Here is an 18,772-nt window from a genome sequence, read left to right on the forward strand (position 1 = left end):
ACCCTGTATATTACTGCTGCTCTGTGATGTCATCCTGTATATTACTGCTGCTCTGTGATGTCACCCTGTATATTACTGCTGCTCTGTGATGTCATCCTGTATATTACTGCTGCTCTGTGATGTCACCCTGTATATTATTGCTGCTCTGTGATGTCACCCTGTATATTACTGCTGCTCTGTGATGTCATCCTGTATATTACTGCTGCTCTGTGATGTCACCCTGTATATTACTGCTGCTCTGTGATGTCACCCTGTATATTACTGCTGATATGTGAATATGTGATGTCAACCTCTATATTACTGCCGCTCTGGAATATAGGTTGATGTTAAAATATCGTTCGCAGACTACAGACATGTTACATTTTGCAATAATAACCTCACAGTTCTAAAAATATCGTAAATTATTCATGCGATTCAGCAGCCTTAGTATCATAGACACATGTCTCACGTGTCAGGAATGTTTGGCGCAGCGTGTTATCAGACTGATACCAGAACAGAACAGGCTGTGCCCCCCCAGCCATGTGATAACGCAGGTTTATATAAGGAATAATTGAGTCGGGTCTGTTGTGATTGAATTTATCACTGATAAGTACAGGATGTGCGGACACGGGTGATACATGTGGAGACGACGCTCCATACAATCAGCACAGTCTATATTAAGGTGCAAGGAAAAGGCGTCCGAATTCTATGTAATGTTTTGTCTGGCAGGAGGAAGGGTTTGGAAATGCGCCACATTGAGCCCCCTCCTATTGCGTAGCTTGGGGTGCTGGGTGAGCCTGGCTTTTCCTGGTGTCAATTGTCAGATTTTGCTCTTATTATAGGGAATTTGGATGTGATAATAGTGAAGTTCGGGTGCCTGTGACATCAGGATTGGGTTGATTCAGCATCATATCACCCCCCCATAGTTATGACACCTCTTTTTTCTCTGACAGGTGACAGGACTTGCACAGTAAATAACCATTCAGGGGGAAGCAGCCGCTATCTGTTGGCTCCAAGGAAAGCAGTACTTGACATTTCTGGAAGAAAATACAGAAGATTTTCAACATACAATGGTATTTCCTGGACCAAACTCAACATACAATGCTACAGAACAGTGTTTCCCAACCGCTGTGCCTCCAGCTGTTGCAAAACTACAACTCCCAGCATGCCCGGACAGCCAAAGGCTGTCCGGGCATGCTGGGAGTTGTAGTTTTGCAACAGCTGAAGCAGTGTTTCCCACGTAGGGTGCCTCCAGCTGTAACAGAACTACAACTCCCAGTGTGCACGGACAGCCTTTAGCTGGCCAATCATGCTGGAAGTTGCAGTTTTGCAGCAGCTGAAGCAGTGATTCCCACGCAGGGTGCCTTCAGCTGTTGCAAAACTACAATTCCCAGCATGCAATACTGACCTCACAGCGATAGCAGTTTTCATGGTAGTTATTTCCCATACACTCAATCTTATAAGAATCCTGCCCATTTTTCGGTATAATGGGTTGATGACACAAACCACATATCGGAGCATATTTCCTAAGGGAAAATATACATTGTTAGTATTATATATATATATATATATATATATATATATATATATATACACACACACACACTATATTACTGCACTGTATCATATACACTGAGTGGCCCCTTTATTAAATCCTGTTGCCCACTCATGAATGGATCTTTACTGTATAGAGATCAGACCCATAAACCCTGGAGTGTAGCATAAAATCCAATGATCAGTTCTCTGGGATCAGTCTGTGTCACTCCAAATTAGATAGGAAAATCCACTGATTGGTGCAAGGTCTGGTCATTAAGGTAGACGAGTCAGGTCTGGATGTTACTGCCAGCCTTGGGAAGTTTTCTAATGTTATGATGGAGAAAGTATACATAGATAGGTGGATCCAGATCTCTGTGGAGAAATATGGCCTGGTCAGATGGATCCAGATCTCTGTGGAGAAACATGGCCTGGTCAGATGGATCCAGATCTCTATAGAGAAACATGTCCTGGTCAGATGGATCCAGATCTCTATAGAGAAACATGGCCTGGTCAGATGGATCCAGATCTCTGTGGAGAAACATGACCTGGTCAGATGGATCCAGATCTCTATAGAGAAACATGACCTGGTCAGATGGATCCAGATCTCTATAGAGAAACATGACCTGGTCAGATGGATCCAGATCTCTATAGAGAAACATGACCTGGTCAGATGGATCCAGATCTCTATAGAGAAACATGACCTGGTCAGATGGATCCAGATCTCTGTGGAGAAACATGGCCTGGTCAGATGGATCCAGATCTCTATAGGGAAACATGGCCTGGTCAGATGGATCCAGATCTCTATAGAGAAACATGGCCTGGTCAGATGGATCCAGATCTCTATAGAGAAACATGACCTGGTCAGATGGATCCAGATCTCTATAGAGAAACATGTCCTGGTCAGATGGATCCAGATCTCTATAGAGAAACATGGCCTGGTCAGATGGATCCAGATCTCTATAGAGAAACATGGCCTGGTCAGATGGATCCAGATCTCTATAGGGAAACATGACCTGGTCAGATGGATCTAGATCTCTATAGAGAAACATGACCTGGTCAGATGGATCCAGATCTCTATAGAGAAACATGTCCTGGTCAGATGGATCCAGATCTCTATAGAGAAACATGACCTGGTCAGATGGATCCAGATCTATATAGAGAAACATGGCCTGGTCAGATGGATCCAGATCTCTATAGAGAAACATGTCCTGGTCAGATGGATTCAGATCTCTATAGAGAAACATGACCTGGTCAGATGGATCCAGATCTATATAGAGGAACATGACCTGGTCAGATGGATCCAGATCTATATAGAGAAACATGGCCTGGTCAGATGGATCCAGATCTCTATAGAGAAACATGTCCTGGTCAGATGGATCCAGATCTCTATAGAGAAACATGGCCTGGTCAGATGGATCCAGATCTCTATAGAGAAACATGGCCTGGTCAGATGGATCCAGATCTCTATAGAGAAACATGTCCTGGTCAGATGGATCCGGATCTCTATAGAGAAACATGGCCTGGTCAGATGGATCCAGATCTCTATAGAGAAACATGGCCTGGTCAGATGGATCCAGATCTCTATAGAGAAACATGACCTGGTCAGATGGATCCAGATCTCTATAGAGAAACATGTCCTGGTCAGATGGATCCAGATCTCTATAGAGAAACATGGCCTGGTCAGATGGATCCAGATCTATATAGAGAAACATGGCCTGGTCAGATGGATCCAGATCTCTATAGGGAAACATGGCCTGGTCAGATGGATCCAGATCTCTGTGGCACCATGCTTATTGGATTGTATTTTGCAGCATAAATTGCTGATCCCTTTCTATTAGGTATGAACAGTGGTGAAGAAGGTGTAATAGTGGGGGCATGTTTCCTTAGCGTACCCTGGCTTCTCTGATCCCTTTGGATGGATATTTGGACAGTAATTCTTATCTAAGCATTGTGGTGACCATGTTCATCCCTTCATGGTAACTGTTTCACTTATGGCAGAAGAAGACTGTCAGCAGGAAAATGCATCTTCCAAAATCTTTTTATAGTCATAGGTTGGCTCCAGGAACATGACAGGGAGTTCTCCTTTTCCGGCCTTCACAGTCAACACATCGTAATCCTATAGACATCTCTATGCCGAGGAAGAACAAGATGTTCAGAGCACATCAGGGCCTCTATCTAAGGCGCTGCGACAAGAAATCCTGTCCACAGGGGCAGATATTCCTCCAGAACAATTTCATCACCTAGTAGAATCTATGTCACCACGTACTGCTGCGGTTCTGAAGGCCATAGGAGGTCCAACCAGGACTATAAAAATACTGTACACAACATATAACGTTATATTATATACATGCCGTTCTCTTCAGTCTCTACCTGTAATAATCCTCAGCGCAGTGAACGTCATTATACTCATCCACAGCAAAACTCTCATCTGCGATTGGCCGGTTACACACCACACACGTGAAGCATTCTGGGTGGTATCCATTACCCAACGCACGGACGATGTGCTGCAGGATCAGCGTCTGGCACTTGGCGCACTTCTCCAACGTTTCCTAAAATAACACAAAACACACAGTAAGTTAAAGTTTTGCCAGCAAAACCTTTAATGTAGGAGTTCATTTAGTAACATAATAGAAAGTCACCTTTTAATGTAAACATTGTTCCTATTTTGTTCTATTTTCAAGTTTTCTGCATTTAGCCTGCAGTGTAAAGCATGGAAATTGTAATTGCCAGGGCTATGTACAAAGACTTGTGCAGATGTATATAGAGAATGGGGACAGAAAGGTCTGGAGGAAAGGGCAGGGGAGTCTGGAGGGAGGAGGGCAGAGGAGGGAAGAGGGCAGAGGAGTCTGGAGGGCAGAGGAGTCTGGAGGGAGGAGGGCAGAGGAGTCTGGAGGGAGGAGGGCAGAGGAGTCTGGAGGGAGGAGGGCAGAGGAGTCTGGAGGGAGGAGGGCAGAGGAGTCTGGAGGACATAAGGGTCTAGAGCAGTGATATTGCAAAACTACAACTCCCAGCATGCCCGGACAGCCATCGGTTGTCTGGGCATGCTGGGAGTTGTAGTTTTGAAACATCTGGAGGTCCACAGGTTGAAGACCACTGTGGACTTCGTCATCATCCAGATGTTTTCTACTCTCCTCCCCTCGGTGGGAAGGAAGGGTGAGCTGGTCCGGACCATCTATGCTGCAGGGACCGACCGGTGGGGAGGTTAGTCGTTCCAGGCTGTCCATTTTCACCGGGAGGCCCCCTTCTCCGCTCCGGGCCGGCCCCGGCCTAGTGACTTTACCTTGACGATGACACACAGGGACATACCTGCGCATGAACGTTCCTGTGCGTCATCGTCAAGGCAACGTCACTAGTCCGGGGCAAGCCTGGGCTGTCCGGGCATGCTGGGAGTTGTAGTTTTGCAACATCTGGAGGTCCGCAGGTTGAAGACCACTGGTCTAGAGGGAGGAGGACAAAGGAGTCTGGAGGGGGGGGGGGGGGGGGGAATGGAGGAGGACAGAAAAGCCTGGAGGAGAGGACAGGGGAGTTTGGGGAAAGAAAAGAACAGAGGAGTCTGGAGTAGAGCAGAGGAGTCTGGAGGAGGACAGAGGAGCATGGAGGACATAAGGGTCTAGAGCAGTGGTCTTCAACCTGCGGACCTCCAGATGTTGCAAAACTACAACTCCCAGCATGCCCGGACAGCCAACGGCTTTCCGTGCATGCTGGGAGTTGTAGTTTTGCAACATCTGGAGGTCCGCAGGTAGAAGACCGCAGGTCTAGAGGGAGGAGGACAAAGGAGTCTGGAGGAGGGGGTGTGGGGGGGGGGAAAGAATGGAGGAGGACAGAAAAGTCTGGAAGAGAAGGACAGAAAAGTCTGGAGGAGGACAGAGGGGTCTGTTAGGCTGGGTTCACACCACATTTTGTTAAATACGGCTGGGAGGAGGCGGGGCTTAATCGCGGCGCCCGCACTCAGCCGTATTCGGGAACCATATTTAATGCATGTCTATGAGCTGACCGGAGTGAACCACAGCCTCAGGTCGGCTTCGTTTTCGGCCGTATGCGGTTTCCCGACCGCAGGCAAAAACGTGGTCGACCGCGTTTTTTGCCTACGGTCGGGAAACCGCATACGGCCGAAAAACGAAGCTGACCGGAGGCTGTGGTTCACTCCGGTCGGCTCATAGACATACATTAAATACGGTTGCTGAATAAGGCTTAGTGCGGGCGCCGCAATTAAGCCCCGCCCCCTCCTCCCAGCCGTATACGCGAACCGTATTTAACAAAACGTGGTGTGAACCCAGCCTTATATGTATTGTTTCCAGTACAGATAATTGTTAGAAAGCTGAATACATCAGCACAAATCTCTTTCCTGCCATATTTCCTACAATGTATCAGTTGAGGAGACTATCTAGACTGGATACAACATGTAAACAGACCCTGATCCAGGTTGGCTGTCTATATAAACATTCATGTTACCAACTTTAAATTCTTAAACTAGAAAGAATTCCGCTTCTGTTTTGCTGTCATCTATTCTCTGTTAGGTTGCGTTCACACGGATTAATTCCTCTTGAATTCTCCGCTACAAACTAACGCACATCTCCTCTGCCCATTGACTTTAATGTTATTTCTGCTGTCCTGTTCACACTGCGGAAATTCTGCTAGCGGAATTCCGACGCTGAATTCCGTTCCGCTTGAAGAAAGAACATGTTCATTCTTCAATCGGAATCCACTAGCAGAAATCAATTGAAGTCAATGGTAAAAAAAAATTCCGCCCGACATAGTTTTCGCGCGGAATTCGTGCGCAATTTGCACGGAAATGGCTGAAAAACCCTTCACTTCTTTCTCCCCCATGTCCGCGCACAATTCCGCATGAAAATAAATTTCTTTTTTTCGCCCGTAAATTTTTCGGCGTGAATTACTCTTCATTTACTCCGGGTGAAGGCACCCTTATCAGCCATTTTAGCAGGGATACTATACCTTATAGCAATGGTCACATATGGGCTGTCCATCTTTCTGGTAGTACATCTGCCCGGCCAGAAGTCGGTGACACTTCCGGCAGGTGAAGCAGTTGGCGTGGTACTGCTTCTTCATGGCTTCTATGGTGGGGACACTGGGTTGGATGGATTTATGGCAAAAGGCGCAAATGTCTGAAGTAAAAAAAAAAAAAGAGAAGAAAATTTTTTATTACAACCATAGCATAGTGATCCTAAACCTGCAGCTGTAGAGTTATAGCAAAACTACAGCTCCCAGCATTGGAACCGTGGAGGACAATGTCCGGTCAGCGTTACTGATCATCAGACATGTATATAATATGCTGGACAATCCCTGGGTCCCACCCTTCACCCACTTACACTAAATGGCACATTCTGCCCCATTCTACATGTAATTGTTTGGATCTGAGCTGTATAGAAAGCAACAACTTGCCAGGGAGCCATATTTTATGCCCAAGTCTCCTGGGTTCCCTTTGGCCCAGTGCTGACACTTAACCAATCATTTACTATCTTTGCTGTGCGCTGGATCATGAGAATTTTCCGCATGCTGGATTAGTGGATTTTAACAGAAGCTACATTACAAAGCAATTTAAAGCTGCTGCTGTTTCATGTTGATGCCTTTCTTGCCTCGCGCTGCCTTCTGAGCTATGATGCCAGGTACATCTGCCTCGGCATGTCCTCCCTGGCACTCCCTGCATTTTTAGTCTATCTTGAGAACGTTTCATTGTGGGATAGGAACGCGCTGCACTGACAGATTCTAATGTACCTGAGCCCTCCTGCTTCCCTCTGTGGCCATTTACACTCTGTTTCCCTGGAGTGAGTTCCTCTCTCTTCTGTTGGTTATGGGGCACAAGAGGCGGCTTTATAGACTGGGATAATGGAGGTATCGCTTGTTTCTGTACAAAATAGATAAAAAATGTTTTTTAAGAAGTCATGTGACTTGTATATGGTGTTGTAATCTGTATACAGTACAGTGATGATCAGTGTGAATTGAAAAAAAAAAAAGAAACAACTGTCCTGTAGCCGAATGTGACCTGAGCTCAGCACAATCAGCCCTTCTCAGAGCTGATCACTGTTAGGGGTTAAGGTTACCTTATTAGCTTCTCACATGTTGAAGATGGAAACCATATAAATCGTTTCCAGTACTGAATATTGCAGAGCTGCACTCATTATTCTGCTGGTGAGGTCACTGTGTACATACATTACATTACTTATCCTGTACTGATCCTGAGTTATATCCTGTATTATACTCCAGAGCTGTACTCACTATTCTGCTGGTGAGGTCACTGTGTACATACATTACTTATCCTGTACTGATCCTGATTTATATCCTGTATTATACTCCAGAGCTGTACTCACTATTCTGCTGGTGGGGTCACTTTGTATATACATTACATTACTTATCCTGTACTGATCCCGAGTTATATCCTGTATTATACCCCAGAGCTGTACTCACTATTCTGCTGGTGGGGTCACTTTGTATATACATTACATTACTTATCCTGTACTGATCCTGAGTTATATCCTGTATTACACTCCAGAGCTGTACTCACTATTCTGCTGGTGAGGTCACTGTGTATATACATTACTTAACCTGCACTGATCCTGAGTTATATCCTGTATTATACTCCAGAATGTACTCACTATTCTGCTGGTGAGATCACGGTGTACATACATTACATTAATTATCCTGTACTGATCCTGAGTTATATCCTGTATTATACTCCAGAGCTGTACTCACTATTCTGCTGGTGAGATCACTGTGTACATACATTACATTAATTATCCTGTACTGAACCTGAGTTATATCCTGTATGTTATATCCCCAGAGCTGTACTCACTATTCTGCTGGTGAGATCACTGTGTACATACATTACTTATCCTGTACTGATCCTGAGTTATATCCTGTATTATACTCCAGAGCTGTACTCACTATTCTGCTGGTGAGATCACTGTGTACATTACATTACTTATCCTGTACTGATCCTGAGTTATATCCTGTATTATACCCCAGAGCTGTACTCACTATTCTGCTGGTGAGATCACTGTGTACATACATTACATTACTTATCCTGTACTGTACTGATCCTGAGTTATATCCTGTATTACACTCCAGAGCTGTACTCACTATTCTGCTGGTGAGGTCACTGTGTATATACATTACTTAACCTGCACTGATCCTGAGTTATATCCTGTATTATACTCCAGAGCTGTACTCACTATTCTGCTGGTGAGATCACTGTGTACATACATTACATTAATTATCCTGTACTGATCCTGAGTTATATCCTGTATTATACTCCAGAGCTGTACTCACTATTCTGCTGGTGAGATCACTGTGTACATACATTACATTAATTATCCTGTACTGAACCTGAGTTATATCCTGTATGTTATATCCCCAGAGCTGTACTCACTATTCTGCTGGTGAGATCACTGTGTACATACATTACTTATCCTGTACTGATCCTGAGTTATATCCTGTATTATACTCCAGAGCTGTACTCACTATTCTGCTGGTGAGATCACTGTGTACATACATTACATTACTTATCCTGTACTGATCCTGAGTTATATAATGTGTTATCCTCCAAAGTCTGCATTCACTATTCTGTTTTCCTGTTTGTTCTCAGATCTTTATTTTTTGGTTCAGCATCTGTACAGAGACTAGTTGCAGTGCATTGTGGGAGACAATAGTGTTCACCCCAGACGAAGCATGATAATTTGGGGTTTAGTAAAGCTAAAAAGTTTTTGCACAGCAGCGTTGGGAATGCAGCTCTGGGTTTCAGAGTATGTTCCATCAATGTCTCCAATGGGTGATAGGAGGACCTGCAGATACCTGGGAAGGAGGAGGTCGGCTGAGTTCCAGTTTCTGTAGTTCCAGATTTAAAGAGTCTGGGATAGGAGCAGGAGAAGGTTTTAGGGGGACACGTTTAGGGGACAGCAGCAGAACTGGAGGAGGTGGGGGCGGAGGTGGGAGGTCCGGACTCAGCAAGTCCTCTGTGCTTGGGATTTCATCAAGGAATGTGGTGGGAAATGATGGAAAATCTGGAGAAAAAAAATGGATAAGTTGTTAGCACAGACGTCACCACTATATGTGGAGAAACACTCAGTGATACCATCAGTATTACACCAGCTCAGATGTGATGCTGCTCCGCCATGACTGTGGCCCTGGATGGCGGTAAAGGGGCAGCAGGAGGTGACTCAGGAGCTCGACGAGGGCGGAGGGGAAAGTCTTTTAGATACTTGACTTTCTGGAGAAATGTTTGCACAGAGATCTTATCGGATATGAGGAATGTGTGATGTAATATCCCGTATCTCCTCATCGGGTAGAGCAGCTCTGGGTAACTCCTAGTCATGTTCCTGCAGAAAGCGCCCTGTAATCTGCATGCACAGATTCTGCTGCGTGTGAACAGAGTTTTCTCCCAATCCCATTCACATGCACTGAACCTTTGGATTTTCTGCAGGTAATGCATCATGTGTGAATGTGGCCTTAATGTGACTTTACATTTAATGCAATTATGGCAAAGACTATCCAGACAGAGACAAGTCTGAGGAGATGATACAGATCTGCTGATCCTCCGTTACTGATTCACCTTGGGCCTTACACCCCCTCCCCAGTATAGAATGCAGATGACCCAGGCGGCCCAGGGGCGGAGGGGGGTAAATTCCTGGAATTTCTATGTGGGGCTGATACAATACAAATGTCTACTTTATCTGGAATGTGGAACAATGGTGGCCCCTGTGTATCTTTCACAAGATAAATGTCACCCTATCTGACCAACAACAGAGCTGCCATCTCCAAACAGGGACAATAGAGATCTCCAGTGCTGAAAAACTTATCCCCTATCCTAAGGATACAGGATAAGTTTCAGATCGCGGGGGGGTCTGACCCCTGGGGCCCCCCCGCGATCTCCTGTACGGAGCCCTGGCTCGCTGGCCAGATAGCGAGTGTCGACCACCGCACGAAGCGGCGGCTGACACGCCCCCTCAATACATCGCTATGGCAGAGGCTGAGATTGCCGAAGACAGCGCTCTGGCTCTGCCATAGAGTTGTATTGAGGGGGCATGTCAGCTGCCGCTTTGTGCAGTGTACAACACGACCCCTTCCCACGTGCTGCCGGGGCCCCGTACAGGAGATCGTGGGGGGCCCCAGAGGTCGGACCCCACGTGATATGAAGCTTATCCCCTTTCATTAGGATAGGGATAAGTTTTTCAGCACTGGACTGCTCCTTTAATCTAAAATATCGGTACTGGAGCGTTATAAGAGGAGCGTCTGATATCAGTCACATATGATGTAATATATAGAGGTTATATCAGTACTGGAGCGTTATAAGAGGATGATCTCATCACATATGATGTAATATATAGAGGTTATATCAGGACTGGAGCGTTATAAGAGGAGCGGCTGATATCAGTCACATATGATGTAATATATAGAGGATATATCAGTACTGGAGCGTTATAAGAGGAGCGGCTGATATCATCACATATGATGTAATATATAGAGATTATATCAGTGCTGGAGCGTTATAAGAGGAGCGGCTGATATCAGTCACATATGATGTAATATATAGAGGTTATATCAGTGCTGGAGTGTTATAAGAGGAGCAGCTGATATCATCACATATGATGTAATATATAGAGATTATATCAGTACTGGAGCGTTATAAGAGGAGCGGCTGATATCATATATGATGTAATATATAGAGATTATATCAGTGCTGGAGCGTTATAAGAGGAGCAGCTGATATCATCACATATGATGTAATATATAGAGGTTATATCAGTACTGGAGTGTTATAAGAGGAGCGGCTGATATCAGTCACATATGATGTAATATATAGAGATTATATCAGTACTGGAGCGTTATAAGAGGAGCGGCTGATATCAGTCACATATGATGTAATATATAGAGATTATATCAGTACTGGAGCGTTATAAGAGGAGCGGCTGATATCAGTCACATATGATGTAATATATAGAGGTTATATCAGTACTGGAGTGTTATAAGAGGAGCGGCTGATATCAGTCATATATGATGTAATATATAGAGGTTATATCAGTACTGGAGTGTTATAAGAGGAGCGGCTGATATCAGTCACATATGATGTAATATATAGAGGTTATATCAGCACTGGAGCGTTATAAGAGGAGCAGCTGATATCATCACATATGATGTAATATATAGAGCTTATATCAGTACTGGAGCGTTATAAGAGGAGCGGCTGATATCAGTCACATATGATGTAATATATAGAGGATATATCAGTACTGGAGCGTTATAAGAGGAGCGGCTGATATCACATATGATGTAATATATAGAGATTATATCAGCACTGGAGCGTTATAAGAGGAGCGGCTGATATCAGTCACATATGATGTAATATATAGAGATTATATCAGTACTGGAGCGTTATAAGAGGAGCAGCTGATATCATCACATATGATGTAATATATAGAGATTATATCAGTACTGGAGCGTTATAAGAGGAGCGGCTGATATCACATATGATGTAATATATAGAGGTTATATCAGTACTGGAGCGTTATAAGAGGAGCGGCTGATATCACATATGATGTAATATATAGAGATTATATAATTACTGGAGTGTTATAAGAGGAGCGGATGATATCATCACATATGATGTAATATATAGAGATTATATCAGTACTGGAGCATTATAGGAGGAGCGGCTGATATCACATATGATGTAATATATAGATTATATCAGTACTGGAGCGTTATAAGAGGAGCGGCTGATATCATCACATATGATGTAATATATAGAGGTTATATCAGTACTGGAGCGTTATAAGAGGAGCGGCTGATATCAGTCACATATGATGTAATATATAGAGGTTATATCAGTACTGGAGCGTTATAAGAGGAGCGGCTGATATCACATATGATGTAATATATAGAGGTTATATCAGTACTGGAGCGTTATAAGAGGAGCGGCTGATATCATCACATATGATGTAATATATAGAGATTATATCAGTACTGGAGCGTTATAAGTGGTTTGGCTGATCAGTCACATTGATGTAATGTCTTATAATGTCAGGTTCCGTGTCCCTTTCTTACCTCCGTTGGGCAGATCCTTGGGGTCCGGCCAGGCGTCATTATGATGAGGTGTAATGTTGGGCACAGGAGGAGGATCCAGCCTCTTCTGCTCCGCTCGCGTATTCTGGGGTGGGGTCTGATTCTTTTGTGATAGTTCTGCTCTCCATGGAGGAGCCAAGGTGATCTGGACAGATGACACCAAGCGTTTGCCGGACATCTCCTGCCAGGGAACATGATAAGTGGAGAATGAAACCTTCACCTTCTCACCGCACGGCTACAATTGTATCAATATGATTTGTGAGCTGAACCGTCCGATACAGTGGAGCCATATGTCAGGACAGGAGACGGGGTGGAGAAACTGGGACTGATACCTGTGGTTAGGAGCAGTGCCCTGCACTGTGTATAGTAGATATATACCTGTAGATGGGCAGTGCCCTGCACTGTGTATAGTAGATGTATAACTGTAGATGGGCAGTGCCCTGCACTGTGTATAGTAGATATATACCTGTAGATGGGCAGTGCCCTGCACTGTGTATAGTAGATATATAACTGTAGATGGGCAGTGCCCTGCACTGTGTATAGTAGATATATAACTGTAGATGGGCAGTGCCCTGCACTGTGTATAGTAGATATATAACTGTAGATGGGCAGTGCCCTGCACTGTGTATAGTAGATATATAACTGTAGATGGGCAGTGCCCTGCACTGTGTATAGTAGATGTATAACTGTAGATGGGCAGTGCCCTGCACTGTGTATAGTAGATATATACCTGTAGATAGGCAGTGCCCTGCACTGTGTATAGTAGATATATACCTGTAGATGGGCAGTGCCCTGCACTGTGTATAGTAGATATATACCTGTAGATGGGCAGTGCCCCCTGTGTTCTGGGTGCCGTGTGTCAGTGCTGCCGGCCAATGGGTGTGCCAGGGTGTGTGTATGTTTACTCTGAGTGAAAGTGACGTCCCCACTTGTCTCCATATACACACAATGTGACCTTTGCCTTTCGACTATATCTTCTGGCCCATAAAGTAGACGAGGGGCCCAAGTGCAGTTTATCCAGGTGCTTTTACACACTGTATATATGATTTTTTTATATACATATATACTGTATTCTTCAGGGGATTTCTGAGAAGATTACAGCAGTCTTATTACAGAGTCCAAAGTTCCATCTCCTCTCACCCTCATACTTTAACTCATTGAGTGCTGGTAGGATGGATGCTGAGCTCTGCTACAACAAGAACATGGAGCCTTGTCCTATGTCAATTAGGAACATTGCCTCACAATGGTGCAAATATGAAGCTACAGGGAGGGTCTCTTCTCATAATCCTGAACGTCCATTAAATAATTGATTGGATTTTATTGATCAGATGACATGACCAATAATCCTGGGGGAGGGTCTTTCTTTTCCGACCAAGCTCTTATTTTTCTGCAGAACATGATTTTAATGTATGAAGGGGTGGGATGGGCTGTACTGGTGCCCAACATAGGGGTAGCAAACTGTGCCCAGCACCCTGAAACCCATGTAGGGGTGATAAACTGTGCCCAGCACCCTGAAATCCATGTAGGGGTGACAAACAGTGCCCAGCACCTTGAAACCAAAATAGGGGCTACAAACTGTGCCCAGCACCTTGAAACCCAAATAGGGGCTACAAACTGTGTCCAGCATCTTGAAACCCAAATAGGGGTGCAGTTCTCAGTAGAGGGTTAATGGTGGACCCTTCCATGTCTCACCTCTAATACTGTATATGTCCATCTGTATCTGTCCTGCACTTCTACTGTATATAGCGTATTGTGGCTCCTGTATATAGTATATCGTGGGTCCTGTATACAGTGTATTGTGGCTCCTGTTTATAGTATATCGTGGGTCCTGTATATAGTGGATCGTGGCTCCTGCATATAGCGGATTGTGGGTCCTGTATACTTGCGGTGCCGACTGAAAACAATCACAAATTATAAAGTCATGAAAGTGTCAGGAAGGAAACTCATTACCGTCTGGTTCCTACAGCCGCCCCGGCTGATAATCTGCCCCCGCATACAGAACAAAGGAAAATATACACCCCCTATATACAGCATATACTGCACTGAACCCTTGTATTACAGATACAGCCCTGCATCTCATCATGTATGATATCGCCTGCTGAGCTGATGTATCTAATGTTGCCGATACACATTAAATTAAATAGTTTTTCCACCTTCTTTAAAGATGGCTCCTTGCCCCCTCCTGCTGAAGGTGGTTGGGGAGCCAAAAGCTGCCAAAGTGGGTAAGTTAAGCAAATTGTGTAACAACCATTGACTTTGCCAGGCAAAATGTGCTAACGGCATAGCCCTGCGAGTTAGGCTGTCTATGTATCTCCCAGAATTACGTAAACGGCGTGGATATGCCGCTTGCATATTGGGCAATGGTTGTTACGCAAGTTGCGCAACTCGCCTGCTTTGGCTGCTTTTGTCTGCCTGACCATTTCCAGTGGCCGCAAATGTGTGCCATAAACGACCCAGATGGGAATACCCCATCTGGAATAACAGCAATAAACCGCCCACTATCACCTCACCCCATATACATGTACAGTGGGCTCGGCTGAGTGTGCTTGAGTTCTGAATAGGGAGAACGGAGTTTGCCACTGCAAGACCACCTATGCTCCCCACAGACCCCTCTCTCCCTCTCAGACTACTCTGTCCTCTCCCAGACTTCTCTGTCTCAGACTAAGGGGGGGGGTCTAGTTTACAGGGGTCAGGAAGAGGACAGAGGGGTCTGGCAGTAGTTTATGTGGCTGTGGTTTATGGACCTCACCAGTATATAGACCCCTGGTCCCCGGTAGATATAGACCCCTGGTCCCCGGTAGATATAGACCCCTGGTCCCCGGAAGATATAGACCCCTGGTCCCCGGTGCGTGTGTATATATACGGTATATAGACTTCTGGTCCCCAGTATAAAGATGGCTGTGGCCTTTGGGCTCCTATAGTCGGGTCAGGGATCAGTTGTGCCCGCCGTGCTCCGTTACACATTGCTGGCCCCGGTAGATATAGACCCCTATGGTCCCCGGTAGATATAGACCCCCTATGGTCCCCGGTAGATATAGACCCCTATGGTCCCCGGTAGATATAGACCCCTATGGTCCCCGGTAGATATAGACCCCTATGGTTCCCGGTAGATATAGACCCCTATGGTCCCAGGTAGATATAGACCCCTATGGTCCCCGGTAGATATAGACCCCTATGGTCCCCGGTAGACATAGACCCCTATGGTCCCCGGTAGACATAGACCCCTATGGTCCCCGGTAGACATAGACCCCTATGGTCCCCAATAGACATAGACCTATGGTCCCCCGTGTGTGTGTATATATATATATATATATATATATATATATATATATATATATATATATATATATATAGACTTCCGGTCCCCAGTATAAAGATGGCTGTGGCCTTGGGGCTCCTATAGTTGGGTCAGGAATCAGTTGTGCCTGCTGCGCTCCGTTACACATTGCTGGCCCCGGTATATATAGACCTCTGGTCCCCAGTGTATATAGACCTCTGGTCCCCAGTGTATATAGACCTCTGGTCCCCAGTGTATATAGACCTCTGGTCCCCAGTGTATATACACCTCTGGTCCCCAGTGTATATACACCTCTGGTCCCCAGTGTATATAGATGGCTGTGCCCTTGGGGCTCCTATAGTCGTATCAGGGATCAGCGGTGCCCGCCGCGCTCTGTTACACATTACCGGCCCCGGTCACAGATGGTTGGACACAGGTTAATGATCTCCTGACTGCAGAGGACGGTTAGGGGGTCAGAGCTGGCACTGCTTGGCAGGGCATGCTGAGACTTGTAGTTCTTGAGTTAGTAAAGACTGTCCATTGTACATATGGGCACAGATAGAAGGCATTATAAGATGGTCACCTCAGGAGGTGAAGCAGCTCTGACCTGACGAGCTGACCATTCATATGTCCACAAATAAAGTTAAGCACATTATGGAGTCCTCTACCCCCTCCAGGGTCTGATCATTGGGGATGGGGGCAGTGTCCTACCTGGCTGCTGCGGTGCTGGGTGGGCAGTGTCCTCAGAACAATAGGAGCCCGGTGTCTGCTCTCAGATCCTGCGGAGCATTGTACAGGGGTCAGTGACTGAGCCTCCCCTGACATCACTCCAATCCTGCCCCTCTCCTCCCTGTCCTGCCCCTTCTCCTCCCTGTCCTGCCCCATTCCTGCCTCCATCCCTATCTTAGTCATAAAAGGTGGAGGCAGGATGGGGGTGGGGTCGTCCTATACCTGCCTTCAGTGTGTATACTAGTGTTTCTCAACCAGGGTGCTTACAGCTGCTGCAAAACTACAACTCCAAGCATGGGGCAAGCTGGGAGTTGTAGTTTAGCAACCGCTGGAGGCACCGTGGTTGGGAAACACTGGTGTATACAGTCCTGCTGAACCTCAGGTTGTGGGGGCTGTATACAATCAGTGACCTCCTGCCTATATTATATACCTCAGGGTATTGGGGGCTGTATACAGTCAGTGACCCCCTGTCTATATTATATACCTCAGGGTATAGGGGGCTGTATACGGTCAGTGACCTCCTGTCTATATTATAAACCTCAGGGTATAGGGGGCTGTATACAGTCAGTGACCACCTGTCTATATTATATACCTCAGGTTATAGGGGGCTGTATACAGTCAGTGACCTCCTGTCTATATTATATACCTCAGGTTATAGGGGGCTGTATACAATCAGTGACCTCCTGTCTATATTATATACCTCAGGGTATAGGGAGCTGTATACAGTCAGTGACCCCTGTCTATATTATATACCTCAGGGTATAGGGGGCTGTATACAGTCAGTGACCTCCTGCCTATATTATATACCTCAGGGTATAGGGAGCTGTATACAGTCAGTGACCCCCTGTCTATATTATATACCTCAGGGTATAGGGAGCTGTATACAGTCAGTGACCTCCTGTCTATATTATAAACCTCAGGGTATAGGGGGCTGTATACAGTCAGTGACCCCCTGTCTATATTATATACCTCAGGGTATAGGGGGCTGTATACAGTCAGTGACCTCCTGCCTATATTATATACTTCAGGGTATAGGGGGCTGTATACAGTCAGTGACCTCCTGTCTATATTATATACCTCAGGGTATAGGGGGCTGTATACAGTCAGTGACCCCCGTCTATATTATATACCTCAGGGTATAGGGGGCTGTATACAGTCAGTGACCCCCTGTCTATATTATATACCTCAGGGTATAGGGGCTGTATACAGTCAGTGACCCCCTGTCTATATTATATACCTCAGGGTATAGGGAGCTGTATACAGTCAGTGACCTCCTGCCTATATTATATACTTCAGGGTATAGGGGGCTGTATACAGTCAGTGACCTCCTGTCTATATTATATACCTCAGGGTATAGGGGGCTGTATACAGTCAGTGACCTCCTGTCTATATTATATACCTCAGGGTATAGGGGGCTGTATACAGTCAGTGACCCCCTGTCTGTATTATATACCTCAGGGTATAGGGGGCTGTATACAGTCAGTGACCCCCTGTCTATATTATATACCTCAAGGTATAGGGGGCTGTATACAGTCAGTGACCCCCTGTCTATATTATATACCTCAGGGTATAGGGGGCTGTATACAGTCAGTGACCCCCTGTCTATATTATATACCTCAGGGTATAGGGGGCTGTATACAGTCTGTGACCCCCTGCCTATATTATATACTTCAGGGTATAGGGGGCTGTATACAGTCAGTGACCTCCTGTCTATATTATATACCTCAGGGTATAGGCGGCTGTATACAGTCAGTGACCCCCTGTCTATATTATATACCTCAGGGTATAGGGGGCTGTATACGGTCAGTGACCCCCTGTCTATATTATATACCTCAGGGTATAGGGGGCTGTATACAGTCAGTGACCCCCTGTCTATATTATATACCTCAGGTTATAGGGGGCTGTATACAGTCAGTGACCACCTGTCTATATTATATACCTCAGGGTATAGGGGGCTGTATACAATCAATGACCTCCTGCCTATATTATATACCTCAGGGTATAGGGAGCTGTATACAGTCAGTGACCCCCTGTCTATATTATATACCTCAGGGTATAGGGGGCTGTATACAATCAATGACCTCCTGTCTATATTATATACCTCAGGGTATAGGGGGCTGTATACAGTCAGTGACCTCCTGCCTATATTATATACCTCAGGGTATAGGGGGCTGTATA

General features: G+C 45.5%; 2 protein-coding genes across 14 annotated transcripts in view; one reads left to right on the forward strand and one right to left on the reverse strand.

Annotated features, from left to right (window-relative positions):
• LOC130294476 (uncharacterized) overlaps positions 1-18,772 on the forward strand; it is a 96,744-nt gene that overhangs the window by 35,194 nt on the left and 42,778 nt on the right. For 7 of the 13 annotated variants that reach the window (XR_008848512.1, XM_056544326.1, XM_056544331.1 and 4 more), the window contains one exon: positions 933-1,052. The exons of 5 other annotated variants lie outside the window; for them this stretch is intronic. The gene's annotated coding sequence lies outside the window, so the exon portion shown is untranslated. Of the gene's footprint in view, positions 1-932; positions 1,053-3,967; positions 4,087-18,772 lie in introns of those variants that run through there. One more of the 13 variants, XM_056544338.1, reaches the window with a different exon arrangement.
• Positions 396-16,698, reverse strand: FBLIM1 (filamin binding LIM protein 1). The gene is made up of 8 exons (XM_056544322.1): positions 16,577-16,698; positions 12,571-12,769; positions 9,322-9,530; positions 7,249-7,378; positions 6,469-6,638; positions 3,886-4,064; positions 1,388-1,505; positions 396-1,016 (listed from the first exon to the last, which is right to left on the reverse strand). The coding sequence occupies exons 1-8, from the start codon at positions 16,688-16,690 to the stop codon at positions 906-908; spliced, it is 1,230 nt and encodes a 409-aa protein (XP_056400297.1). The 5' UTR covers positions 16,691-16,698; the 3' UTR covers positions 396-905.

This window comes from Hyla sarda, chromosome 10 (genome assembly GCF_029499605.1).
Source record: "Hyla sarda isolate aHylSar1 chromosome 10, aHylSar1.hap1, whole genome shotgun sequence".
Lineage (NCBI taxonomy): Eukaryota > Metazoa > Chordata > Amphibia > Anura > Hylidae > Hyla > Hyla sarda.